Here is a 27,760-nt window from a genome sequence, read left to right as displayed (position 1 = left end):
AGTGGAGGGCTGGATTCATTTTGTTTCTCACAAGGCCCAACACCTGGCACATAAGTTGGACACAGAAGATTTTCATCAGTGTGCGTGTGTGTGTGTGTGTGTGTGTGTGTGTGTGTGTGTATGCGTGTGTGCGCACTCATGGATGAATGTATGAATGGACAGTCCTGCCAGAGGGAGCAAGCAGCAGTGTCAACAGCTAGACATGTAATTCAGCAAGGGAAAGTTTCTACGTGGCTATGAAAAGAGGCCAAAAGAATTTGGTGCCTGAACATCACCAACATTTTGTTGAAGGACTGACTGCCAAACCCCCCTGTGCACAGGGGACCATTAGTAATTCCGGAGCTATGCAAATTAAAACCCTGATGTATGATTTATAGCTTTAATAACATTCTGAAGGCTCTTAAATTTTAATCACTTGCAACATCCTTTTTAATATTCAATTACTTTATTAACTAATTAGGTCACTTGCTGAAGAGGCACATAAGGCTGGGTGCTATTTTAATATCAGCTGAGCCTCACAAAATACCTTTGAAATGGTGCAAATGGTTTATTTATTTTAAACAGATCATTAAGATGCTATAATTAATACACCAATTATGAAAAGGAGGCTCGATAGTGATAGATGCTGGCGCACAATGGCAGTGTCCGACAGATTAGTCATTTTTATATTCGGACATCAAGGGGCAAGATTTAAATGAAGCCCCACCATAAAAAGCACTCTCCTAAATAATTAACTTGTTCGGTGACTGATAACCCTATCGAAGCCAGCCTAACTTGAGGCTTCTTCATCACGCGAACCTGGGCCCCGTGCTTCCATTTCATCTTCTGACAGCCTGGGTAGGGAATCCCCAGCCAGCTAAACCTATGCTTCTTGATTACTTCCAAGGACCTTCATTTGCAGACAGAGCTTGGCTCCTCACTATGTATGTACCGGTGGGCTGGAGTAGGCCCAGCCTCCCAGAGGAGAATGGGAAAGAGCCACACTCAGGGGCAGCAGCAACCAGGGCTTATTGATTTCTCAGTGCCAGCAAAGGGCTTCAAAGCAAACAAAATGAACAAAGAAAGCAGAGGCCAATCCTGTGGGGAGTTCCGGCCGAGGACTTTAGAAGTTGCAGGATGGGGGTGGTGGGGCTGCTAAAGCAGGCGCTGCTGGACGGTGGCCGGTCGGGAGGGGCCTGCTTTCTGGCCCTAGGGAGAATTGTTTTCTGGGGTCAGAGTGAGCCAAGAAGAAGCAAATGCTTTCACTGTGAAAGAGCACTGTCAAATCCTAGGGCTTGGGTCATCTTTCTGGATAACAACACATGATGTCTACCAGGCTCTGGCTCATCTGCTGGATTAGCTCCCAAGCTGTCTTCAGGAATCTCAGAATACACCTGACATTTCTCCCTAAGGTTCCTTCTGGATAAAGTGCAATCCAGTCAGTTCCACGTGCTCCCTTTGTCTTCTGTAGCTTAGGGTATGTGTCCTGTACCTAAACGGGGTGATTTTACTAAGTACAAGAACCAGGCCCTGGATACGCATCGGAGACACTGGGCACAGAGTGGCTTATATTGTCTTGGGATGATGGACAGTCTGCAAGGGGAGGGTGTGAATAAGAATGCTAGCTAATGCAAAGTATTAAGTAGATAAAATTTAGAGATCGGGGCTGTGGAGATAGTACTACAGGCAAGTCCAAGGACCTGGGTTCAAGACCTGAGGCAAAGAAGTGACTCCTACAAGCTGTTGTATATACATATGTGTATATACACACACACACACTCAGTAAAAGTGTAATAATTATATATTCATAATAAAAAGTGTAGAATGTAGTAGAGGGTAAGTTTGTAATTAAGTCACCAGAGGTCTCTAAAGAAAGTGGCCTGTGCACTGTACTCCCCTCACACTCTTGTTTTTCTGAGTGGAATGGGGACGAGCTAAGGGAGTCAAGGAGGCAGGGTGAGACAGTCAGGTGGGAAAGAGCTGGAGGAAAGTGGCTGGGCTTCTGTAAAGTCATGGTCCTTATCAAGTCTGGAAGCTTGCTTGCAGTGGACTTGTATAGATGTGTGCCTCCCATCACCTGGGGATTACAGATGTAAGCCACTACATGTGGCTTTGTATGTGGTTCCGGGACTCAGTTCATTGGACTTTTGAGGCAAGCAGTTTTTACCTGCTGCAGTAAAACTGTACATTGTAGTTGTAAATTGTAAATTGAAGTAGAATTACCTGGGCTGCGCCTTTCAATATGTTCTGGCTACAATCCATTCCTGATTAGCCTGGGAGACCTACACTGGGGGTACTCATGCAACCTCACCAGCAAATGGATTGGGGGGGGGCTCTCCTGCAGGCTCCAACCCATGCACGTTTACCTGGAGGAGTCTCATCGTCTCTTAGAGTGGGATCTGTGCGTATGGCCTGATGTCTACAAACTCAGTGAAATTAAATTGTATCTCATTTAAAGACAATTGTTGTATAAAACTGTATTGTACTGTGGCTTTTGGGCTTTAAATGAACAGTGAATTTTATTATTTTTATAAGTATATATAGGCCTAAGTGTATGTGTGTGTACTGCATGTCTGCAAGAGCTTACAGAGGCCAGAAGAAGGTATTAAATGCCTCTGAACTCGGGTGGCTGTGAGCCACCTTTTTGGTGCTGAGAACAGAACCTGGGTCTTCTTGACAGCAGTGTGTACTCTGAACTACTGAGCGGTGTCTCCAGCTCCTGCTTTGTTTTCATTGTTGTTGTTGTTTGTTTCTGAAGTAAGATTTCAAATAGCCTAGGTTAGCCCCCAAGTCTCTCTAAGCCAAGGATGACTTTCTCTTCCTTCCACCTTACAAGTGCTGGACTCGCATGTGTGTGCCACTAAACCTAGTTTTAAGCTTGTATATAATGCTGTACACAAACACATGCCCATGCAGCCACAGGCAAGTGAAAAGATTTTCAGGTAATTCTGTGTACCACATTCCAACCTCTGCAACCAGTCCCTACGGAGCCATTCCGTAGCTGAAATGCTAGCTCACAGGTTAGCAGGACCATCCGGTGGGGAAACTAGCAACACAGCTGGCAAGGGGCCGGCAAGAAAGGTCTAACTGATTTGAATAGATCTGTTACTGCTTTCCAGCCAAAGCGGGAACCATGAGCTCTGTGTGAAACCAAGCATGTGGTTACTAATGCAATCATCCAAGGGAAGGCGAGCAAAGATCCCCCTGCCCTTGTGGTTCCGTGGAGAAAACTGTCCTGTCAATAGGACCTGCTTGTGGGGAAGGCTGCCTGGGTGAGGATGGCTGAGAGGAACAAAAGGAGGTGCAGTGGGTGAGAAGCCTCTCCTTTGCTTGACTTTTGTGAAGGGAATTGGAGGATAAGATTCTCGAAGGATTAGCTGTGGTTAGATGTCACTGAGCAGCTGAGCTCACTGGGGCATGAGAGTCATTAATAATTTTTGAGTGGGAGAGGGATAAGTATGACCTTGTGAGTGAAGGAGAGGCTAGAGACGGGAATGTAATCCAGGAAGTCACTAAGATAGATCCCTTCCGAGCTCAGAGGGAAGGAAAGATGCCAGTTGATGATTATATATAGTTTATATTACATAATATATATTTATTATACCTCAACAGAAAAGAATGCATCAGCTTATCCCCACCCTCAACTGCAACCAACCAAACATCTCATCCATCTCGGAAAATAAGGAACAAAGAAAAAAAAGAAACAAAGAAACAAAGAAATAGCATATATTACAAGGTCTGGGGATGTAGCTCAATAGAGTGCCTGCCCATTATGCACAGGCCTTGGATTCTGTCCCTGCTGCTGCAGTGTAAGGAGGAGGAGAAAGAGGAGAGAGAGGAGGGAAGCAGTGGGAAACAGGAGGTAATGGGAGAGGCGAGTGAGCGAGAAGAGTTAGAAGGAGGGGAAGAAGAAGGAGGGGAGGATGATGAGGGGGAGGGGAGGAGGAGGCTATCTTGTAACTATAAGGAATGGATGAATATTGTTACTATGTTTTTCTGGCCGGTTTCTCTGAATGTTCTGGAATTCACTCTGTAGACCAGGCTAGGCTCAACAGATGGCCTGTTCTGCCTCCCAAGTACTGGGATTGAAGGTGTGCGCACATTTCGTTTCTCATGACACCTTTTGCTGATGACTCAGTCTCCAGCACCATGTTAGGATTCAGTCATGTGACTGGAGTTCTGCCACGTGACTACCTCTCAGTCCACATCCAATTACAGGATTTCCAGGACTACTACTGTACAGAGTATTGTCTCATTTCCATGAATGGCAGTGTGCCACCTTCCTCTGTCACTGAGGCATCCGTTACATTGTTTCCTCGATTTGGCCTTCCGTCTGGGACACTTAGGAAGCGTATCAACACCCAGGTCATTGTCTGCATGGGAGAGGTGAGGGAGCCCCTGAAAAGGACCCAGCAAACGTTGGCCTCGAGTATCTTGTCGTGTCCCTAGGTTTCACCCTAAGCGTTTTCTGGCTTACAAGGAGACACACGGACGTGCTCCTTCCTACCTTTCTCTAGTGGAGATAAGTTCTTCCTTTTAGAGTCTTGGTGAACACGTAACTTAGAACAAAATGGAAGACTTGTTTTGCTTTGTTTTAAACGCAGACATTGTAAGCTTCCAATTACAGACTCAGGAAGAAACAAAGTTGTACAAGGGAAACTCCGCCAGTAGTCCGGGAAGAGAACTGAGAAGATAGAGAGACAATACGGACTGATTGTTAACCTCCCCAACTCAATTCAATGTGGCAGTGACACTTTGCAGCACATGGTGCCCAATCTCATTTGAGGCTGACAAAGATTGTTTCTGCTTCACATCTACTGGTTTATTCATGGCTGGAGCCTCACAGGTTCATGAATATTCATTAGGTGGCCAGCTGTTGGGAGGTTCCCAGATGTCCAATGTAACTCTGTCTTGGAACACTCCCCCCCCCCCCCTTATTGGGAAAATAAAGTAATTGAGCCTTTATTAAAGAACTGGTTAATTACTAAATCGGTACCTTATGGCACCCTTTTATCACTCAAATCCAAGAGCTCTCGGGACTGCTAAAAAACTGGGTGAAGACAGTGTTTAAGAGCCGACATTTACTACATACATAAAGATAGGTGCTGTGCTCAGAGAAACACAGCTCCACGTCAGAGGGACTAGGGGTATGGGAAAAGTTTTTTGTTTTTGTTTTAAGTATTACATTTTTTTTTCTTTTTTTTTTTTTTTTTTTGGAGCTGGGGACCGAACCCAGGGCCTTGCGCTTGCTAGGCAAGTGCTCTACCACTGAGCTAAATCCCCAACCCCTTAAGTATTACATTTTATTTATCTCTGTGTGTGCCTCCATTCCATGGTACTCGTGTGGAGATCAGAGAATGACTTTCTCCTCCCACTATGTGGGTCTCATGGATTGAACTTGGGACCTCAGACTTGGCAGCTGGTGTCTTTACTTGCTGAGTGAGTCTTCTGGCTGGTTGCTATATGAAAAGTTCTTACTTTAATTTTGTTTTTGCTTTTCTTTTTTTTTTTCTTTTGGTGGTGGTGCACACCTTTAAGTCTGGCATTCAAGAGGTGGAGGCAGGCAGATTTCCGAGTTCAAGGCCAGCCTAGTCTACAGAACTAGTTGCAGGACAGCCAAGGCTACACAGAAAAACCCTGTCTCAAAAATACATCCCCCCACCAAAAAAAAAAAAAAAAAAAAAAAAAAAAAAAACAACAACAACAACAACACCCTAAAAAAACAGCCTTGCATGTAGAAATTTCCTAATTTGGTTTGGCGGTTGGGCCTCTCAATTTTCTCCAGAGCTAGCTTCAGAGGAACATTGCCAAGAGCAAACAAACAGAGGGTTCTGAAATCAGTGTGTACTTTCTGAAATGGATCCCTTCACACAGTCAACAAGCCCCACCTACCTTCCACCTGCAGCTTACCTGTGACCTATCTTTTGACCATTCTGGGTGCCTTTGGGTTGACTTGCTCTGAATCTTCTAGGTTTTTCTGCTTTCTAGATTTGGTTGTTGTTGATGATGATGATGTGTGTATAAAATATACACCCATCTCTAGAAAGCAGACAAAACAGTCTCCCTCCAGAAGAGTAAGCAGGCTTTTATTTACTATGAGGCCTATCTCCCACTGCTGACCTTTAGAAAACGCAAACAGATGACATGATTATTCCATGCTTAGTTTAAAAAACAAAACACTAGTCCGGTTCTGGTGAGATGGTTCAGTTGGTAAAGGTACTTGCTGCCAAACCTAATAACCTGAGTTTGATCCCCAGAAACCATCAGATCAAAGGGAAGAATTTTCATAAATTGACCTCCACGAATATGCTGTAACAGCAGGCGTGCACATATGTGCACAATATATGTATCTTCAGATGTATGTATGTACCTACATCCCGAGTTTCAGACAGTTGTGAGCTGCCACGTGGGTGCTGGGAATTGAACCCAGGGTCCTCTGGATGGCTTAACTGCTGAGCCATCTCTCCAGCCCCAGTGTTTTAAATGTTTAATAACTAAAACTATCACGAGAAAACCACAACTACTGGAACATAGTCCACTAATTTTAGTTGCATTTTAAAAACAGCTGGGCATGGTGGTGCACACCTTTAATCCTGGCACTCTGAGGCAGATCTCTGAGTTCGTGGCCAGTCTGGTCTATACCTACACTCTTTCCCACCAAACCAAACCAAACCAACCAACCAACAATCCGACCAAAACCCCCAAACCAAACAAACAAACAAAAACCCCCCAAAAAACAAAACAAACAAACAAACAAAAAAAACACCAGCTGTGTGTGGTGTTGAATGTCTAACCCCAGCTCCAAGGAGGCCTAAACAAAAGAATCATGAATTTCAGGCCAACCTGGGCAACATAGCAACCAGTCTTAAAAAGACATCCAGTCCTAAAAAGAAAAAGCTAGGCCTGTAATCCCTGTTGTTTTTGAGGGTGAGGCAGGAGGACGGTAGGTTCAAGGCCTGTTTCAGCTACAGAGTGACTTCATTAAGACTGGGCATTAAGACAGTGAAGAAAAATAGCATTTAATAAAATTTATAGGATATGCTCTGGAACCATGGTTCTCACCCTGTGGGTCAGATGATTTACAATTCACAACAGAGAGCAAATACAGCAACAAAACAATTTTATGGTTGGAGGTCACCACAACATAAGGAACTGTATTAAAGGGTCACGGATTTAGGAAAGTTGAGAACAACGGATCTATAATATCACATTTTTATTGCTCTATTCACCAGATATAAATTCTGCATCTACACTACAAAGTAGTTTCCAAATGAAGGGCTTAGATGAGGATTTCCAGGTAACACTGTCTAGACTTCTGGGTGGCAATTGTTTTCCTGATCGGGCAACTGGGTGACTGACTATATTAGCAGTCTTTGCTTGGGATACTCAACTCTTCTACTTTTAAAAAATGTCTGCCTTGCCTATTCTTTATGCCCAGGAGATAGTACTCCATTAGCCTTGAGAATGAAGTGACCTGGGTGGACCAGGGGCTCGGCAGAGCGCAGATGTCAGTGCTGCTTAGCGACCGCGGCAGCCACAGGTGAGTACTCTGAGGTGGTCTTTTTATTGCTTATTGTAAACCACAGAGCTTCATGTCACCCAATCTCATTATAAACTAGGAAACACATGCGCTTGGAGTATCTAAAGCCTACAGTTCCAAGAAGCAAGCTAAGAAAAGAAAAGAAAGGAAAAGGAAAAAAAAACAGGAAAAGAAGGGTCTCATAATGTTTGATTTATTTCAAGAAATAAAGCCATTTTTGCTTAGCAGGACTTCAGATCTCTCCCTAATTTGTGGGAAGCTAAACTTTTGAACTGGTGACTGATCCCCGCCCAGCACCTTACAGGAAGACATGAATTATGGGTATAGTGAGTCAGAGGTAAATACAAACTCGTCTTTCATGGATTTTTGGTCTTTGTATGTAATCGCTTTCCTGGATATCAAGAGTTAAGAGCTTAGTGAACAAGACTGCTAGAATTCACAGAACACATCTGAGATCTCTACAGCTCATAGAAGCTGGGGCTGGTGTGGTGGGGTACATCTGCAATGCTAACAAGGAGGCGGCCAGCCTGGGCTACAGAGGCTCCGTCTCAACAGTAAGTAAACTAGCAGGAAATATTCTGCAGATCTCCTCAGACCCAAAGCTGAGCCTCTCTCTTAGACATCTGCATTTCCACGATAAACACATATGGAGTCATAACAATTCCCTTGACAGTTAGAAAATATAAAAAGTCGTGTTAAGTTCATGAAGGCAGCATAACTGTCAATTATTACAGACACCAGCTTAAGACAGCCACTTGGCCTTTCTGAAGGGCTATTAGGAACTTTGGGATTTTGCTGTGTCAATTATGTGACATCACAGGAAGTGGTGTCCAGCAACAGAAGCAAAGGGAGTTGGTAAGGAAGCATATTTGCATGAGTAAAGTAGGAGGCAGAGGCACCCCCAGGGTGGGTGAGTCCCAGCAGTTTTATTTAATCACTGAGAGGCAAGAGAAATTAATAAGAGCACAGAAACACTAAATACTGATTGAGCTCGGAAATTGGAAATCTCATATATCTGTTTTCAAACTTTTTTTTGGTGCGAGGGGGGTGGGGGGTTGCAGGCACTGAGGGATTGAACCCAGAGCCTCAAACCCTCTACCAGCCGTTTGACAATGTCCAAGTTGCCAGCCTGGCTTTGAATTTGGACTCTCCTACCATCTGGTATTGGAGGCCTGGACCATCAGATTCAGCTCTAAGCAAAAGGGGTCTCCCATCACCACGCTGCCACCCAGGCAAGCTGAAAGGGGTCTTCTCCATCACCACGCTGCCACCCAGGCAAGCTGAAAGAGAAGGCCAGTTTAGTTCTGAAAGCCATTTAGCATGCCCAGTACAAACTTCCCTTCACTTCCCATTATCTTAGCTGTAAAACTGTATCATAATGACTGATCACCAGACAGTGGAGAGACCAGAATGCATGGAAAGCTGCCAACATAACCTACCATTTCATGAGTATCTGAGGCAGAAGCAAAGTGATAACCAGCACTTCCTACTGTAAGTTAACTGTAGGGCCCACTTCTTGTGACTACCTCCAAACTAGTACCCCCAAGGCAATTTGGCTGTTTGACCATGTTAATGGGTGAGCTTCTGTCTCTGTGTATGTGCACGTGTGCAGGTGCCTGTGGAGGATGGAGGAGGTTTAAACCAAGGGAAACTGAATGGAGCACAGCAAAGAGCACCACATAGTGTTTTTTACTCCATGACAGTGTGTGTGTGTGTGTGCGTGTGCCACCCACAAGTGTGCTGGTGAGAGGAACACTGTGAAGTCAGTTCTTACTGTCCACCTTTAATGAGTTCTGGGGATGGGACTCACATCAGGCTGCAGTGGCAAGCACCTTACTGCCTGAGGCATCTATTACACACACACACACACACACACACACACACACACACACACTTTGTACACACTTATGAATGGATGTGGGTGTCTGTGAAGGTGTGAGGACAGCTTGTGGGATTTGGTTCTTTCCATCCACTGTGTGGGTCCTAAACTCAGGTCATCATGCAAATGCCTCTACTCACTGCCCCTACTCACACGGCTATTTTTAATTCTGCTTTTTTTGTTTTGTTTTGTTTTTTTTGGTTTGTGAAGCTATTACAACAGCAGCAAAACAAGCTCAGGTATGAAATATTTACTTCCTTTAAGGACTATATATATATTTGAGAAAGTGAAGACATAATTCTCAATTAAGAGTAAGTAAAGATTACAGGGTTCAATCGTAAATGCAGACAGCCTACCCCTCTGCCAGCAGAGGTTGGCTGGACCACTCTGAAGTAACAACAGTTGAAAGCTCCCATTCTTTGAAACTAATTTAAACACACAGAATTGTTGAAAGATTAAAAACCGCAGTCGACTAATTACACCCTCTCTCATCTCTTATTCAGCAAATGAATCACTTTTCCTTCCCACTTAGCTGAAGTACATGGATTTCTGCCTAATTAGAAATGTTGTAGATGGGACATTAGCGGAGCGGAGCAGAGCCAAGCACGGTGTCTCTGCTGCTTCATGTTTAATTCCTGACAGGAGAGCCTGATAGGAGAGAATAGAGAAGTCATTAAATAACTTTAAATTATTTATAAAAATTACTTTGCCCAAATTATAATTATTTCCCCCCAATGGCCTTGTGTCTAGTGGATGAGAGAAGAGGCAGGGCCACGTTGGTTTTAATGAATGTTTTAATGTTATATAGAACAGAACATCATGAATACAATGGAAACAAACTTGTACCAATTCAATAAAAAAAATTTCAACATAAAGTGGGGGAGATAATAATTTGATACTTATAGTATTTATTTTAAAAAATATTCCCAGCTTGAGGTTGAAACATTTAATTTTGCATTCCAAACTCTAGAATCATGATTTTCATGTGAGCTTAATGCAGAATCACAGCAGGAAAAAAAAAACATTTAATTAATTTCCTTTATTTGTCATTAAATCAATAAAATCTCTGACTGCTACAGGTCTCCTTTAATAATATATATCGAACTTCTATTGGAACCATATTGCTAATGCGGTATTACACTCAAAACGCAAACAAAACAAATACGGTATAAAATCTAAATGTGAACGTTGCTGAGTCCTAACATGTACATTAACTTAAGGTTTTAATGTATTTTTACCTTTCAATTTTTTGAAAAGACACCAAAAAAGATAAAAATAAATATTTTTCTCTTTTGACTGTTTCTGACTTGAATGATGGCTCCAAGGATACACACAGGAAGCAGCTTTGCCAAGTCAGTCGCTGCAAAGGGCAATGAACAACTGCTACAAACAAACAACACATGGTCTTCCTTCTCCTCTGTTAGGGAAACCGCAGAGCGGCCCTGAGGAAGGCTTTCCCCGGGCTGCACGGGCAATGGGAAGCCTCACAGCCACTGCCCGCTGCCTGCGGGAAGAGGGTGGATTCCATGCAGACTCAGATGGTGGGTAGCAGCACTGCTGGAGCCTGGCAAAGTACACACATCCAGTTACCTCTGACTCAGCCATAATCACATAGGTATGCCTTTTTTTTGGACAAAAATATATATTTTTATAAAAAACTGATCACCCAACTTTAATGATTTCATACATGGACTTGAGAGTGGTAGTAAAGGAACAGACCCAATCATGACAAGGCGACTGAGGGACAGAAAATCAAGTTCCTCAGGGAGAGAAAGTATAAAGTTAGAGAGTGAAGCACACTTACTCAGCCCCATCCATGCCAGTCCTCCCACAGACTACGCTGGGACACATGCTCTCTGACAGAGAGGCTCTCGTGCCCCCTCGCCCCATTAGGAGCGTATGTATCTTCACTGGGGAAACCGATCCTGACTGCCTCGTCTGAAGTGCTCTTGCATCGCTTCTGAAACAGCAGCCTTTTTGGTTCTTTATGTGGTTATTTAATTAACTGATGAAAGAAAAGGGAACTGCTTAGCATCTTCCAGCCCAACATCACCTATTGCAGCTACAGAGGCTTCTTCCACTCGCTCCGTTACAACCTTTTATTTACTAAAGTTGGCAAAGTTTGCAAAGGCATCTTGCTTGGGCTGCACAGTTCCAGACGGCATGGCCATGCTGGGCATCCCCATTCCCATGGTGCCTGTCAAGCCCATCCCCGAGGCCGACATCCCCATGTTCATGTTCATGCCCACTATGCCCTGGCTCATCCCTGCGGTGTTCCCCAGAGGGGCCATTCCCATGGTGCCCGTCATTACACCGGGCATGTTCATAGGCATGGGTCCCCCCATCAGAGGGTTAGTTTGTGGCCGGACAGGAAGCATGTTTGATGGAGAACTGAGGTTCACGGCTCCGAAGCTTTGAGTCATCACATTCAGAGGCTGTTGCATATCTACCGGAAGAAAGGGGGACATGACTTCAGTAAAGATTTACAGAGCAGAAAAACATGACATGTTTCTCTAACTTGTCAATACCCAGTAAGTCAATTAATCTGCCCTGGTTACATCCAACAAATATTCAGTGGATGTTGGCCTGGTCTCCTAGGGATGTAGAAACAGTAAGAACCCAGGACCCCAAACATTCCTACAAAATCCATTGCTGAATCCCACCCAACAAGCTGTACGAAGTCAGGGTCTACCAAAAGCCTTAAAAAGTTTACATTCTTTGACTCAGTGTTGTAAGAAGAAAACAATTGTATAGAATGTATACAAATTTAATTCTATTTAAGATGAAAATAATTTAAAACGACCAACAATAGAAGCTATACACTGGTATGAGGAGATAATCTAAAAATCGTTTTTTTTCTGACAATGTTCAACACAGGAACAAATTCCTCATATTTGTGCTGTTAAGTGAGAAGAGCAAGAAAGATAACAGCACAGACAGACATCCATTCACCCATTCAAAGGTGGTGTGGGCTTTTCTCACAGCATTCTGAGAGAAAAGAACAGCCGGGAGGCCGGGTCCTCGATCCCGGGAGTCACATGGTTTTGTTTGTTTCTTCTTCGTGGTTTGCAGAAACAGCTGTACAGTGATTCTGGGAGAGCTACTCTCTGCCTTGGAGCACTGTGGAGAGTCCACTGCTGAGGGACGCTGGTAAGACCTGTGCCCCTGAGCTGCATCTCACTGCCCGGGCACTTAACAGTCTCTCCATGCAGTTCAGCTGTCCTTGAACTCATAAATCATATCACACCAGGAGCATATTACAGAGTCAAGTATGACAGTGGGAAGGGTGTCGAGTAAACACTAAGCAGAAAGCTCTTAGGTGAATGTGGTTATCTTCACACACACCCTGGCCCGTGCCCAGTATATTTATCTGTTGTTATTTTAATGCTTGAACAAGCCCTGTAGTCAGGGCAAAATATATGAAACACAGACAGGGGCATTTGACTGACTTACTCTGTTGTTGAATCATTGTGTTAAGCGATGGCTGCTGGGGCTTAGAAGGCTGCATACCAGGTAGTAAGTTGTCTAGGCTGATGTTGACACTGGGGTCAGACCAAGTAGAGGGCAGGGTTTTGCTGGCCGACTTCTGGACCATATCTGCATTCTGATTATAGAGAGGGTTAGGCTTCTGCAGCACTGCACTAACATTCTGCAGAGGCTGGAAGAGAAAAGGACGCTCTAGAAATGAGGTGCCAGCTGCTCAGTTATCAACAACAACTTCAGAGAATCAGATAAGCATGGATGCCTTACACTAACGACTTCAACGCCAAGGTGCTTCTTTTTACTCATCCACTTTACATCCCGCTCACTGATCCACTCCTGGTCTTAACAGGCCTTTCTGGACACTGGGTCCCATTATCCCATAACCCAATGCTCGGTCCTGTAGAAGCCACTCTCTCTGAAAAACGCCCTGGACAATAACCAACTTCATGTTAACACAGCTCCCCGCCCCAGGAAAGCAGTTACTGAGTACAAGCTGAAGGGCAGAGCCTGGACAGGGCAGAGCCCCACTAGCTGGGTTAACACGACTGAAGCCAGAGGACAGGAGAAACGCTGTCCTTACAACACAGCATGCAGGTCTGCCGCTCATGCTATAAAGCCCAGGCCATCAAGCTGCCAATGTCTGGCCCAGGATCTGACAAGTGCTTCCTGGCTCTGTGCACCACCACTGCCTGCAGTGGGCACCGTCAATGGCTCTTGAAACAGTGAGGACTGACAAGGAAGACATTCAGGAAGAAGAAGCAGAGGTGCATGTGGCTACTAAGGATGATTCTTAAAGGAAAGAAAAAAAAGGAATGGGAGATGAGAAGTGAGAAGTCTACCAAGATGAAGGGTCAGGGACAAAACAGTGGCTGAAAGAATGTCACTGGCCCTCAGTCACCTTTCTGCTCTTCTTCTCTTCCTTGACCTTCCAAAACCCCAAAGACAGGATCAATACATTGAAATGAATAATTAGCATCAGAAACTTATCACTCAGTCCTAACTAGCAAATCCCAGGTATAACTCAGATACTTTCCAACTATGTTCAAGTCTAAGCTACTGTTGACTCTAAAAGTGTGAATTTAAAAACTCGTGACTTTTCCTTTTTTAAAATGAAGGGCGCCAACAAGCTGGGAACTGGGTATCAGTCATCACTAGACTTTATACTTGAGCAACGATGCACAGTGATACAAAACCATCCAAACACACCAGTTTATTGACTATTTCCCATGAGTCAAACAACATATCTATTTCCCCCCAAATCAATGTTTAAACATAACTGAATACCAACTGGTAGTGACCCGCATAGGTAAGACTGCCCTGCCTTCAGAACATGCAAAAGACACAGTGGGTGAAAGGTGCAACCTACAACACAGGCACGGCCTCTCACTCCTATTGCGCAGCCCTGCACCACCTAAGGTGTTTAAGCCCACGCTGGACTATGGCGGTGGAAGTGGGGTTCTTGCTGTCTTACATTAACCCATCAATATATTAGACATATTAGTAGGTGTAAGTAACAATTCCCAAGGGAAACAGACATCTTACCTGTGATCTTGACATGGGCAAACCAAGTCCCACAGTGTTAGTGCTCATTAGAGAGAAATTCATACTCTGGGAAGACGTCATGGTTGCCTGGGATGAGCCCATAAGATCAAAGAGATCTGAAGAGTTTGAGGCAGCAGGAGGTGGGCCTAAAGCTGGCTGTGAACCACTGATGAGTTCTACAGCAGGCTGTGGGGCACTGCCGAAGAGCTCACCACCAGAAGCAACAGGGCCTGATGGGGCTTGGTTGAAGGCACTCCAGTCACCAAAGTCTCCATTCCCACTTGTTGCTGTTACCGAGACAGAAAGAGGACAAGGGTGAGAGGCACTCTGAAGTGCCCAGAGCAAACGTAAGCTACATGAACTGCAACTAATTGAAGTTGATGGGAGTCCACGCAGGTTAACATCTACGGGCTCCATCTCCATCTGGACATGATCCTTCCTCATGAATATTACAAGAGCATTACAAGGTGGCAAAGAAAAGTTAGAACTCTCAAAGTAAAGCCCACCTCTTGGCAGGCCTGTGCATGATACACAAAAAGCATCACGAAACCACACAACAAAGTCTGCATTAACTAAACACATGGAACTCAGAAAAAGGAGAAAATTCTATACGGGTTAACTTCTTATGGGAATGGGGAGGTACTCCACAATTAGAATCCCATCTTTGTTCATCATTTAGAAGGTTCAAAGAGAAACCAGCCTGCAATTTATACCTACGTAATTGGCAAAGTCTCACATTCATGATCTATAATTTAATAAGAACAAAACAAACCACGGAGAATAAGAAGTTAATAAAATGAAGTGTGAGCATTTAATACACTTGTTAGGAGGTCTCTCTCTGTTCTTGTTCTCACTGACTATACATGGGCTACTACTAAGATCAATCTTCAGTATGCTGACTGCTCAGTGTATTTCAATAAAAACCAAGGGGAACTCTTACTAATTTGAATTTGAAATGCAAGCTGAAGGGGCAGGTATTAAAGGCTTGGTGAGCAGTCTGCAACACAGAGGAACACCTGGGTGACAGTTGTGCTAAGTCTGTCAGTAGGCCAGTCTAGATGAGTTCAGACAGGGTAGGCCATTAGGAGGTGGGGCCAGCCCGGAGGAAGAGTGTGCCTTTGAAGGGCACATTTGGCCCTTCCTGGTAGCCTCTCTGTTTCCATTCTAAGGACAGTAGCCTTTCTACCCCAGGCCCACAAGCAGGAACCTGCTGGCCATGGAGCCTCTGAAACTGTGAGCCAAACATGCTTCCTCCAAGGCAGTCTTCTCTATCACCCTCGCACGGTAATGGAAAGCTCACACTTCAGGACGGCAACCTGAGCTATGCATTCCAGAGACAAACTATTAAGAAGTCAAGCCTGGGCCTGGAGAGATGGCTCAGCGGTTAAGAGCACTGACTGCTCTTCCAGAGGTCATGAGTTCAATTCCCAGCAACCACATGGTGGCTCACAACCATTTGTAATGAGATCTGATGCCCTCTTCTGGTGTGTTTGAAGACAGCGACAGTGTACTTATATATAATAAATGAATAAATCTTAAAAAAAAAAAAAAAAAGTCAAGCCTGAGCTAGCCAGCTAAGCTCCTCTGGGCCCAACTCTTCAATCTACACTGGAAAGATAGATAATAGCATACGTGTCATCATCTGAGGTTTGATATTATTATGCTGGATTAACCTGGACAGTCCAAGTGAGTTCACAATACAGAATGTTGTGTCTGGCCTCTGGAAAAGCTGCATACAGCACACTATCATCCTCGGGAGAGAAACCCCAAACTCTGTCCACAGGACATGTAGGAGTGGGCTATTACTCTTTACTCAGGGTCTTACTGGAACCTATTACTCTTTACAAGTCACTGCAGTGACCATTCTAAATTAGTTCTTGACATTCAGTGTTTTAAGCCCATTCTCTGTAAGGCTGCTGAGTGAACATACACTCTCCCTGATTTGCCATTTGTAGGATCCATTAAGCAGAGTGAGGGTGGAACCAGGGCAAAGCATGCTGCCCCATCTGAAAACTCAGTCCTGGGATGATTGATCATGCAAGGACGAGCTTCCTAGTGGGGCCAGCACTGTTCAGAAATGATTAATCATTGCTGTGGGTTCAGCACCTGTGCGGTGGTGATGAGACTGCATTAATCACACATACACAGATAGAGATGTATGCGAAGGCTGCACTAATATATTCAAGTTATTTGCATACTAGACAACTTCATATACATAAAGGCACCCAGGATTACCAGGAAGCCTGTGTGGCTAGGCCATGTCTACCTGCCACTTTGATGTGCCCACAGTAAGGCACCAGCCTTAGGATGGTGCTGCAGTCCCAGAATGAAGCAGTTTAATTACGTAACAACTCTAGTTTTGGGATTTTATAGAGGGAGATTGTCAAAATAATACAAACCATACTCAAAGCTACGCACTTGTCTCTCTAACTCCCCACCAGGTAAACTCAATCCAGGTTATTTTATCAGCAATGGTGTATGTGAACTGAATTACATAACATTTGCCCGAGCCCCTGCCTCATGCTTCTGACTCCTGTAGCTGTTTTTATAGCGGTCTCTCACACTGTAGACAACCCAGAGTCTATGAAAAAACATGACCACTCTCTCGCCACCTTCGGGGAAAGACATAAGGACCTTAGTCTGCACCTCACCTACCCCTATAGACAAACCAACTAGAGGAGGAGCCACGGCAGGCGGTGTTCACCCTTAGTTTTGAGACAGCTGCCATTTTGCATTCCTGGAAAATCAGGTCAACTATGGTAAACAAGATACGGTTACTACATTTTTGCTCTAAAGTAAGATCCTGTGTCCTTACACTCACCCTAGCAAGACTAAACAAGAATATTATGAATACAGGTAGTTTTTGTGGCATAGTTTAGTATACAACTAAGTTAATTCATCTGGGATACCTAAGACCCTGGCCCAATAAATATCTTGTGGATAAATTGATTGGGAATTATGAAATGATAAATCCTATAAGGATTAATAAAGCTGATTAGTGGCTCTGGCTATAACTTTTCTGATAACTTTTCACAAAGCACCTCATACCTTGGGAAGGGAAACTGCCCGATGCAGCAGCAGAGCCAAAGTCGGCAAATCCCCCGAATAAGTCAGTTGCTCCTCCTAGAAGGCAAGAAGGGGGTGTTTGAAACGCCGGAGTCGTGGAAGAATTACAGCAACTTTAAACAGGAACCCTTTTTAAGCAACACACAAAAGTAAGCAACAGGAGAGGCCTACCACACACACAGAGAGAATGACCTACTCTCTCATTGCTCTCTCTGCCATCCTTCTTGGATTCTCAGGCCTTTTGACATTTCCTCTTCCGGTCTTTTAAAACTTTATTTTACATACACATTATATATTACATATATTATCACATATGTGTACATACATATAGATTACGTATCTGACATTTATATATGAATGAAATCATATGCTGAACCACCCAAACTCTGTATGTGTCAGTGAAGTTCTATACAGTCAGAATAGTCATTCTGAAGGCAGCTTCACATTGCATGTTAGGTTTCTAAAGAAAAAAAATTCCCTGTCAGAGTTAACACCAGAAAAACAATGAACATAAAACAAAGAACCAGACAGTCACATAGACACAAAGGGGTGGGGAGGCTGTACAATTCAAAATTAAAAACATGTTTACTTTTATTTATGTGCATGTGTGTGCTGTGTGAGTATATGCCAAATGTATGCAGGTGCCCAAGATCAGTAGAAGGTATAGGGTCTCCTTGGAACTGGAGTTGTAGGATACTGTGACATGGGTACTAAGAACTGGACTTGGGTTCTCTGCAAAAGCAGTATGTGTCCTTAACCACTGAACAGTCTCTCCTGCCCCCCATATGTCAAACTTAAAGTTGGTGTGCATAAAAATCATTGTGCACAGAGAGTGGGAGAGACCTCCGGGTGAGACTATCCGCTGGGAGGATGCTTTCCCACTTGTTCTCTCACAAAGGATTAAATACTTTTCTCTAATACACCAAGAAAAAAATCAGCTCTTTGCTATATTACTACTACTACTACTACTACTACTACTACTACTACTACTACTACTACTACTACTATTATTATTATTAGTGTGTGTGTGGCTCTTGTACACATGCTATGACATAATATACATGCAGAAGTCACAGGTCTCAACCCAAGGAAAAACTCAGGTCATCATGTTGTGTAATGTGAGCCACCCTGTCAGCCCTTTTTACTACTACTGAATAGCTCTTTGTAAAATGGCAAAATCACAGCCACTAGGTCAATCTCCTATGCACAGTCTGTATTTATAAACAGTACAGTGAGAGATTTACTTTTATCAACAGTGTGTATTACAGTGTGTTTTAAGTGTTAGTATTACTTTCTTTTACATAAGTGATTAACAAATCACAGATCTAAAACTTTAAGCTGCTGGCTTTGTTTTCTGTCCTTAAAGCCAAAGACCTGAGAGGCCAGAACCTGAGAAGTCTGGAGCAGCAGCTCAACAGAGTGCTTTAGTGTTCTACGAACGCTGCACAGGTTACATCACAGCTGCTTAGCCTGCAGTGCTTAGAACTTGCCAGGTGGGACTGCAACATCTGGGCAGCACTCAAACACCACCAGGGACAGCCTCCAACATCTGGTGCCATTTCTGAATTGTTTTATCACTGCGAGACATTCTACCCCATCTGCTCCACTCAGCTGGGTTAATTAAAGTGTAACCCCCCACCCCTTCTTAGATGGCCAGCTCAATAAAGGAAGAATCAGTTTTCCATACGCGTCTGTTGCTTTTTCTTTTTAATGTGCACTTATGTAGTCAACTATCAGCAGACACAACTAATACTTTCTTCTGTCCCCATTCTCCATCACCACACTTACTGACACGTCCTCCCAGCAGCCAGCCAGTGCCAACCACGGGCTCTGCCACTACTGACCCAAGAGCTCATGAGGCTACTTCACAATTCATCCAAAGCACAGTGTCAAAGCCATTTGTTTTTTGCTTTCTTACAGGCACACGGAACATGATAAAATGCTAGGAGCACAAAGAGCAGCGAGCTGAACGTGCATATCCCAGACAAGCACACGTTAATAAAAACAGGGAAATGAATGCCGCAGAGAGCTGGCGCTTAATCTATGATTGTCTTCTGTTCCTTACCTCAAACATTTTGATAATGTATACTGCAAATAGAATACTAATTCCTATTAACAGGAAAGGATCTAAAAACAGATTATATTAATTTGCTTCATCTAAGCAGTGAATAAACAACAGGGAGGAAATTTCATGCTAAGCCAAGTACAGACCTTCAAATTTGAACTAGTCCAAGTTACAAAGAAGAGTCCATGCTGAAGATAAAGCAGTGAGGAACAGATTTTAAGAAGCTTTTCCTGACTGTGGTACTTCAATCTTCCCCTTCTCCCACCCACATATCGACTGTACACATCACACGTTCACAGGCACATGCAGCTTGGTTTCTGCATGACTTCAGGAAGGAGCAGCGAGACTGGGTATGCATGTTCTCTGGCGCAGACATTTTCTGAAGCACCACAAAACCACCTTTAGCTGTCAGAAGCCTCTCAGAAATTAAAAACCCATTTCTAATCGGGCAAGTTTCTCCTAGGAGGGACAGGCACAATGATGCACTAACTCAATGCCAGTGCCTATTCTCCGCTCTTCCCACATCACCTCTAAGGAGGTACAGAGAAGCCCATCAAAGTGTGCTGCACGGGGAAGGCCACTGCTGCCATTCGTGCAGATTCCCACACGACTGCTGTCATTACAAACAAACCAAACCCATCTGCCTCTCCCCAGCAAGGAGGTTATTTATCTCCTAACCAGCTGGGACTGTGAATTTTCCAGTGCTTGAAATACAAATGAAAAACCGCACACTAAGTTTAATCCAGTGCAATAAAACCTGAGGAGTCCTAACATATAGAAAGTAAGTGACTAGTTTTTAAACAATCAGCAAGAACAAATGTCTCCACTAGAGAACAAAAGGAACCCAGAGCACCAACCTCAAAGTCAGAACTGGCCTATAAAATACGCGTTCAAACACAGTACTCCAAAGGTAATGAGGTTCTTTCCTCCCAAAGACCGGAAGGCAGGGCTACTTCTATTTGGAACACAAAAGAATTTAGGAAAACCTCAAGCTAAAAGACCTGAAGTACAGAAAACAGAGATCACTTGGTTAAATGACTACAGTGTGTGACTCACAGCAAGTGCTGCTGGAGACAAGCAGAAGGGAAGGTCAGAAGACGAGCTGCCATCAACCAGAGGCCAAAAGCTTTGCACACAACAAGTGCTGAAGTCTACCTGGGAGGCAGTGTGCAAAGGTCCCCTGAGCAGCTAGGAGGCCAATGTAGCAGGAGCAGACGTGCGGCCGCCTGGGCTACAAGGCAAAGTCTCATCTTAAAAACATTTTACAAGGGGATTGGGGATTTAGCTCAGTGGTAGAGCGCTTGCCTAGCAAGCACAAGGCCCTGGGTTCGGTCCCCAGCTCCGAAAAAAAGAAAAAAAAATTACAAATAATATTCGCTAAAAATTTTAAGTTACCGTTGTATATTTAATTTGGGGCAAATCAATTGTTTTCCACATTTAAAAAGTTATCATCGTTGTCATTGTCATCATCATCATCACCATTATCATCAGTGAAAAAAGCCACTAACAACTTCCAGTAAACACAGCTTAAAGACAACTTCCACTCGAATGAAAGATGATGCACTAAGGCTGCCCCACAGTGCTTCCAATCCACATTAAAATGCAGCTAGGTTCAAAGGATAATGAATAAATTTCAGCCCTTAAAAAACTGTTTTTAGGGGTTGGGGATTTAGCTCAGTGGTAGAGCGCTTGCCTAGGAAGCGCAAGGCCCTGGGTTCGGTCCCCAGCTCCGGAAAAAAAAAAAAAAAACAAAAACAAAAACTGTTTTTAATCTTGGCACATGGGAGGGCAGTGCAGGCCTTTTATCTGAGCACTGATGAGGCAGAGACAAGAAGATCTCAGAGTTCGAGGCCAGTCTGGTATACAGAATGAGTTCCAGGACAGCCAGGGCTACACAGAGAAACCCTGTTTTGTACTAAGCCCTATTAACACAGTTTTTCTCGTTGTACTGCTGACATGTTTCTCCCCACTCTTACTCAAGAGACATACAGCTTATAGGACAGTAAGTTAAGACCTAAATTCCTTATTCACAAAGGGACAAAACCTACAAGGTTGACTCACTAAAAGAGAAATGGAATGGTTTTTAGCATTCTATTTTTGGTTGGCTTAGTTTCTAATTTTAATACCTATTTTCCAGCACTGACTTAGGAAAATGTTCCAGTAGACATGAGCTGTTTATGTAGGAGGCGCTAAAGCATTGCCTTAGGAGACTGTACAGGAGATTACGATGGAGCATTTACCAAAACAATCTCAAGAACAAGATGATATGCAGCCTGGCTTTCACATATGCAGTTGTGAATTTGGTCAGATAGTCTTCAGATTTTAGCAGATATTCTTTAAAGTGCTAGCAACCAAGATGTAAAGACAGACAGACAGACAGACAGACACACACACACACACACACACACACACATCTGGCAGATCCTTTCACACTCACATGTGCAAGTGCTAATATTTAAATCTAACTTCCTTCTGTAGCAGAACTTCATTTAAGATCTACAGTTAAATATATATATTTCAAACGAAGTTATTAAAAAGTAATTCTGATGTCAAGCTATGTACAGTTGCTTTAGGGATATTATTAAGCTAAATTTTAAGGGCAAGAAACCTTCCGGATTTCATTTAGATTCTGCCTCAGTTACTCTATTAACTGCTGTATGTATGTAAGTCAGTCTACCATTTACACCAGAGGAAAAAAACCATTCAAAGGTTTTTTTCTGCCCAAAGTAATTTTCTGTTCAAAGTAATCTTGGGATCACAAAGGAGGAAGGCCACGCCCACACAGCTGACTTTCCAGTTATTTAGTTCTTCCACTGTTCCACAGATGCATAAACAGAGCCTTTCAATATTTCATGCCAGGAAGTTCAAAATAACTGACACTCTCTGACACTATGTCTACATTACATGGTTGTATGCTAACTACCAGTTCATACTATAGTTCAAATCTTAAATATACAAAGACAATACACATCAGTTGTTTAAACAACCCAGGTGGCTTTCTGTCATTCTGAGTATGGCAGTCTCTCTAGGTCACAAGTAATTTTAGGACACTTATAGAAGGATCTCAGAACTGGGTCAAACCAGATGCCTTCCAAAGTTTATTCCTAGGCCAGTACCTTCATGACAGCATGAAAGAAAGACAAGAAAGGAACTGGTGATTTTATAATCACTAAGGTGTCTGTGAAAAATAATTTCTATCACGGACTTGTGCTTAAAGCAAACAAGCAAGTCCAAAAACAGTTTTGCTTTTGAGAATTATTTACACACAACTTGAAGAACAGCTGCACTTTGCACATTAGTTCAACCCATATCCTGCTGATCTACATTTTGATTATAATCAACTTTAAACAGCCTCAGAAAAACTATCTTTAAAAAGCTCTTATCTTGAGCCATTTCTATTGGGGGTACAGTAGTTTATTGAGACCAATCATCAAGTGCAATCCTCCGGTATCAATTTACTTGCAAACAAGTTATTAGGAGTTACTCAAAATCTAGCACATGTTGAGACCACCAGGAAGAAACCCTTTCTCACTCTCTCTTCCGACAGATCTGGGTATGGTGCCAGGTTGCTCTGGAACGCCTCAGGCCAGGAGATCCTCTCGACTCTTGCTTGCTAAGAACTGTAGCCACAGGTTTGTGCACTCCAGCAGGGGCACAGCCCTCTTATGATGCACTTGGTTGGTGAGGAGCTACACACATATTCACACAATGCCCTTCCCTCCACAGCACCCAGCATGCTTATAACTACTGCCCTTTGACTACCCACTACTTCCTTTATTTGACTTTTCCAAGCCCTAAGAATTCCATTTTAAGCATCCGACTAGTGTCTGGGTCAGCACACTCGAAAAAGAAGTAATGAACAGATCTGCTTTGACAATCATAAGGATGCTTTAGGGCATGTCAGGAAAACATGCAGAGTAACACATTTTTATAAAAGAAAAATTTAAAAGTGAATATTAATGTAAATTTTCACATCTACAAAACGTATCTTAACAGCTTAAACATGCAAACAAAGTCTCCAAAATCTTTGTGAAAGACGTCATAAGCATATTAGACTCTGAAGGAATGGGCAGTATGGAGAGGAAGCCCTGTAAGCTGAGACCTGCCACGGTAATCTGAGGTCAGGTTTACCATTCACTGATACTTGCTGACTACAACCAATAGTTTTCCTCCCAGGGCCCAAATGTCAGAATGTTTAAAACTGGGTGAAATCCTTTCAAAGCTTTGAGAAATGGTATATGCATGCAAGACCAAGAAAGCCAAGGTAACCCCTCAGACTCACTTATGGGCATCAAAGAAATCGGGGGGGGGGGGGGCTATCAAATTATCACCTTCTCTCTGTTAGGCAGTCAACTAACTCTCTCCAAATAGCAGAGAACGCTCGTTAATGTCACATTAGCAAACCCAGGAAGTATTTCTGTAGGACTGAAGAATCCAGAGTCACACAAATGCTTGGCAAATGCTCTACTAATAAACTATATCCCCAAACTCTTTTTAGGTTTTATTTTGAGACAATGTCTCTTTGTACAAGCTGGCCTTAAATCCGTGACCTTTCTCAATGATTACAGGACTGCATGACTGCATAACTATACCTGGTTAATTGTTTATCTCCCCTCATAGCCCTGGCTGTCTTGGTACCCACTATGTAGACCAAGCTAGCCTTGAACTCTCAAGAGATCCACCTGCCTCTGCTTCCCAAGTGCTAGGATTAAAGGTGTGCACTACTATACCCAACTAGAATTTTCTTCTTTTAATTACATTTTTCATATAGCACTAAAAAGAAACCCAAAAGAACAAAAAAGCAAGAAAACAGAACCATAGTTTCTGGAAAGAAGCAGCCACTGTCAAGCTTACCTGTTGTCTGGCCACTGCCATCAAACAGGTCAACGAGGTCCCCTGATGACTTGCTGCTCGGCACGGATGGCTGAAACAGCGGAAACAACGAGCAAGGTTACAAAGACCTCCAGAACTGACAGAGATACAGTAATCATCTCAACAAGGCTAGATTGAGATTTCTAAAAGAAGTAACTGGCCTTGAATCCTTATGGAGGAGGAGCAATCATCAAATCACTCTTCACATAACAAGCACCGTGAAATCCTAATGGATATGTCTTTTTTCCCCAAATGTGCTTTTTAAAAAATAGTCTTAAAACACTGTATTAAGGGAACACATATGTGTGCATGTCTGCACACAAAGGTGGCACCAGATCTCTACAAGTGGAGGTATGTACATCGCAGGTGTTGTGAGCTGTCTCGTGTGGTCCAGTGAAGCAAGGCACCCTTTCCCAACCCCTCGCAAAACATGGTCTTGCCCTAGGTGGTCTTGAACCGAATCCTACTGCCTTAGCTTCCTAAGTGCTGAAACTACAGGCAAGCATGACCAAACCAAGTTCCAACATCTGAATTTTCTTCTACCTCACTTCTCATTGTCCTCCCCTCAATCTGGAAAACAATGTGCTTCACAGCAAGCCCGTTTCAGTGCCTCCCTGCTCTCTACCATTTCTTCAGCCTTTCAAGGGCTCCCATGGGGTTGGGGATTTAGCTCAGTGGTAGAGCGCTTGCCTAGCAAGCACAAGGCCCTGGGTTCGGTCCCCAGCTCCGAAAAAAAAAGAAAAGAAAAAAAAAAAAAAAAAGAAAAAAAAAAAAAGGGCTCCCATGCTTTCCCTCGTGACTGTTGTCCAGATTAGCCGTGCTGCTGGTATGAGATAGGGGCAGACAGGCTACCTAGGATTCACAACCTCCCCATGTGCATGGCAGTGCCATTTCTACATCTCAGCAAAGTACAGAGACAGTCACTCAGCACTGTGACAGGTGTCTTAAAGAGATCTCGTTATTAGTGACTGAGCAGGGCCTGCCAGATGATCTATAATTGATATGACTGATTAAAAGGCCCCAGCTGACTATGGCAAGAATTCTGAAAACGGTGTACAAGAATAAGGCAAACATGCTGTGTAGACCCGTGTTGTCCACACCTTCGCTGATGACTGAGGCGTGTGGGTTGAAGCGTTTTGATCTGGGCTGGCTTTGTCCCCTGTGTAATGTGCTGCTGCTCCAAGATCGATGGTTTTGGAAGGGTTTGCTGTGCGCTTGTGCCGGGTGGTGGTGGTCTCTGTGGCCTGTGTGATGTGGATGTGCTTCGTCGTCACCGTCTCCTCTTCATCTTTGAATTCACCTTTGGGAGACCTGCCTCTCCTTGCTTTCTTTTCCTCATCGCTGTCACTAAAAGATATTAAAAATGAAACAATGTAATAAGGCTTGGGAATACTGTAAGAAGGAGTCCTTAGCGATTTGAGGGAAGGAATTTCAAATGCACCAACTCCAAAACTCTGCACGTTGTTTGACAGGATCGACGCAGTATTATTTAGGCTGCTGAATAACTGTGTGCATGTGGAGGGAGGGAGAGGGACGCGCACAATTCCCTAGTTAAATCTAAAACACACGGTGGGGGGGGGGGACACATGACAACGACGACGAGGTGAGCTAATATGCAAAAAATGCCTAAAGTACCTCAGTGCTTGTTCCAGACGTAAACTTAACTAGCAGATAAAATAGTGGCACGATGTCAGAAGGGCATCTCAGGCAACAGACATTCACCCCCCCGCCCCCCGCATTACTGATTTTCTTAAAAGACAAAGTGAAGCCATGCAGTCTTAGTTGGTCCCTATCTCACTATATAGCCAAAGATGACCTTGAATTCCTTGATCTTCCTGTTTCTGCCTCCCAAATGCTGGGTTAGAGGCTGTGATGCTATGCCCAGCTTCTACAGCTCATTTTAAGAATTCTGTTATAGATTCTCATGCTCTAATCTGAGAAACATAACACAGTGTGGCAAAGATGAGGCAGGGGGATGTGCACCCTTGTAATCTTAACACTTGGAAGGAAGGTTCTGTAGCTTAAGGTCAGCCTTGGCTCCACAATGGTTTGAAGCCAGCCTGAGCTATCAGAGACTGCCGCAGAGGAAAGAAGATAATACGACAGTGAAATTTCAGCGGTCAGCTTAAAACCATATACTGTGTCAACAGTCACCTGAAAATGAACCCGAATGTGAAGCAACTGGTTTTTACAATTGTGCTGCACTTTGCTACTGTTACATCAAGCATTACATAACTGTCAACTGTAGAAACTTAACTATATTTTAAATATTTCTGAAACAATTATTTTACTCATGTTAACATTTCAAGTCAACCAATCAAAAGCTCTATAAAAGCGAACCTCTAGGAAGCAAGAATCCAGGATTTCCACATGCTGGGAATGAAAGGAGTCTATTCTCTAATGTTAAGTCACTGAGTTTTTGTCTGGGATTGAGCAGGCGAGTGGGAGAGAAAAGACAATGTGTGTGTGTGTGTGTGTGTGTGTGTGTGTGTGTGTGAGAGAGAGAGAGAGAGAGAGAGAGAGAGAGAGAGAGAGCGCGCAAGCAAGGGACAAGAACCTGAAGTATGTTCCATTATTTATATTCCCTAGTTGTAGGATAGGCAGTTTAATTTATGAATATCCTAAAGTAAAATGCTTGACTTTCCCCTTAAACTATGAGTATCACTGATGAACTCTGACTCCAATCTAAAGCAATCTCAACTTAATACAAGTCACTTTGGGACTTAGATACATCAAGGGTCAGAAAGCATAGCTTATAGGCTGGCAAGAAGGCTGCACACAAAGCCCTGAGTCACATGTAACTCTGTCTACAGCATGCTGTTTTCTCACCAACACTTGAAAATGCAACATGCACACATCACCAACTGGTATTTGGAATATAGTCCGGATCTTTAATCTGAATTCTCCGGATCAAAGAGGTAGAACTCTTACCCATCCTGCCTCAGACTGGCCATCATCAGCATCACCCAGGCAAACAAGGAAGGCAAAAAAAAAAAAAAAAAAAAAAAAAAAGCAAGCAGAGTTCAAGGAAGAGGAGAAGAAGCCCCTAAGGATATCAGAAGAAGGTAAAATAGAGTAGGACCACACACTGCTATATCACTAAGACCCTACACCTCATCCCCCACTTCAAGTCAGGTCAAAAACTTATACATAGGACACAAGAGCCTGTGTAGAATATTAATAAGGGAAGACAGGAGAGTACTTAGACACTCTCTCTCAGGCTGCAGTGTTACACCTGCAGGCCTCTGGTAGAAAGCAGATACGTTCCTATTACTGATACTACTGTTCCTTCAAAGATTATGCCCTTACAAGTCTTAAAAAGGGCATTCTAGAG

At 43.5% G+C, this 27,760-nt stretch overlaps 1 protein-coding gene across 2 annotated transcripts in view; it reads right to left on the bottom strand.

Moving 5' to 3' along the window:
- Positions 1-10,174: 10,174 nt before the first annotated feature.
- The window catches only part of Clint1 (clathrin interactor 1), a 54,578-nt gene continuing 36,992 nt past the window's right edge, over positions 10,175-27,760 (bottom strand). The window contains exons 7-12 of one of the 2 annotated variants that reach the window (XM_008767689.3): positions 25,527-25,773; positions 24,409-24,478; positions 17,472-17,546; positions 14,424-14,710; positions 12,852-13,056; positions 10,175-11,844 (exon numbers count right to left, since the gene is read on the bottom strand). In XM_008767689.3, the coding sequence (XP_008765911.2) occupies positions 11,498-11,844; positions 12,852-13,056; positions 14,424-14,710; positions 17,472-17,546; positions 24,409-24,478; positions 25,527-25,773 (1,231 nt within the window). In that variant the 3' untranslated portion in view covers positions 10,175-11,497. The remainder of the gene's footprint in view (positions 11,845-12,851; positions 13,057-14,423; positions 14,711-17,471; positions 17,547-24,408; positions 24,479-25,526; positions 25,774-27,760) is intronic. The other variant, NM_001415157.1, reaches the window with a different exon arrangement.

The sequence above is a fragment of the Rattus norvegicus genome, chromosome 10 (assembly GCF_036323735.1).
Source record: "Rattus norvegicus strain BN/NHsdMcwi chromosome 10, GRCr8, whole genome shotgun sequence".
NCBI lineage: Eukaryota > Metazoa > Chordata > Mammalia > Rodentia > Muridae > Rattus > Rattus norvegicus.
This window is presented reverse-complemented; position numbering and strand designations above follow the sequence as displayed.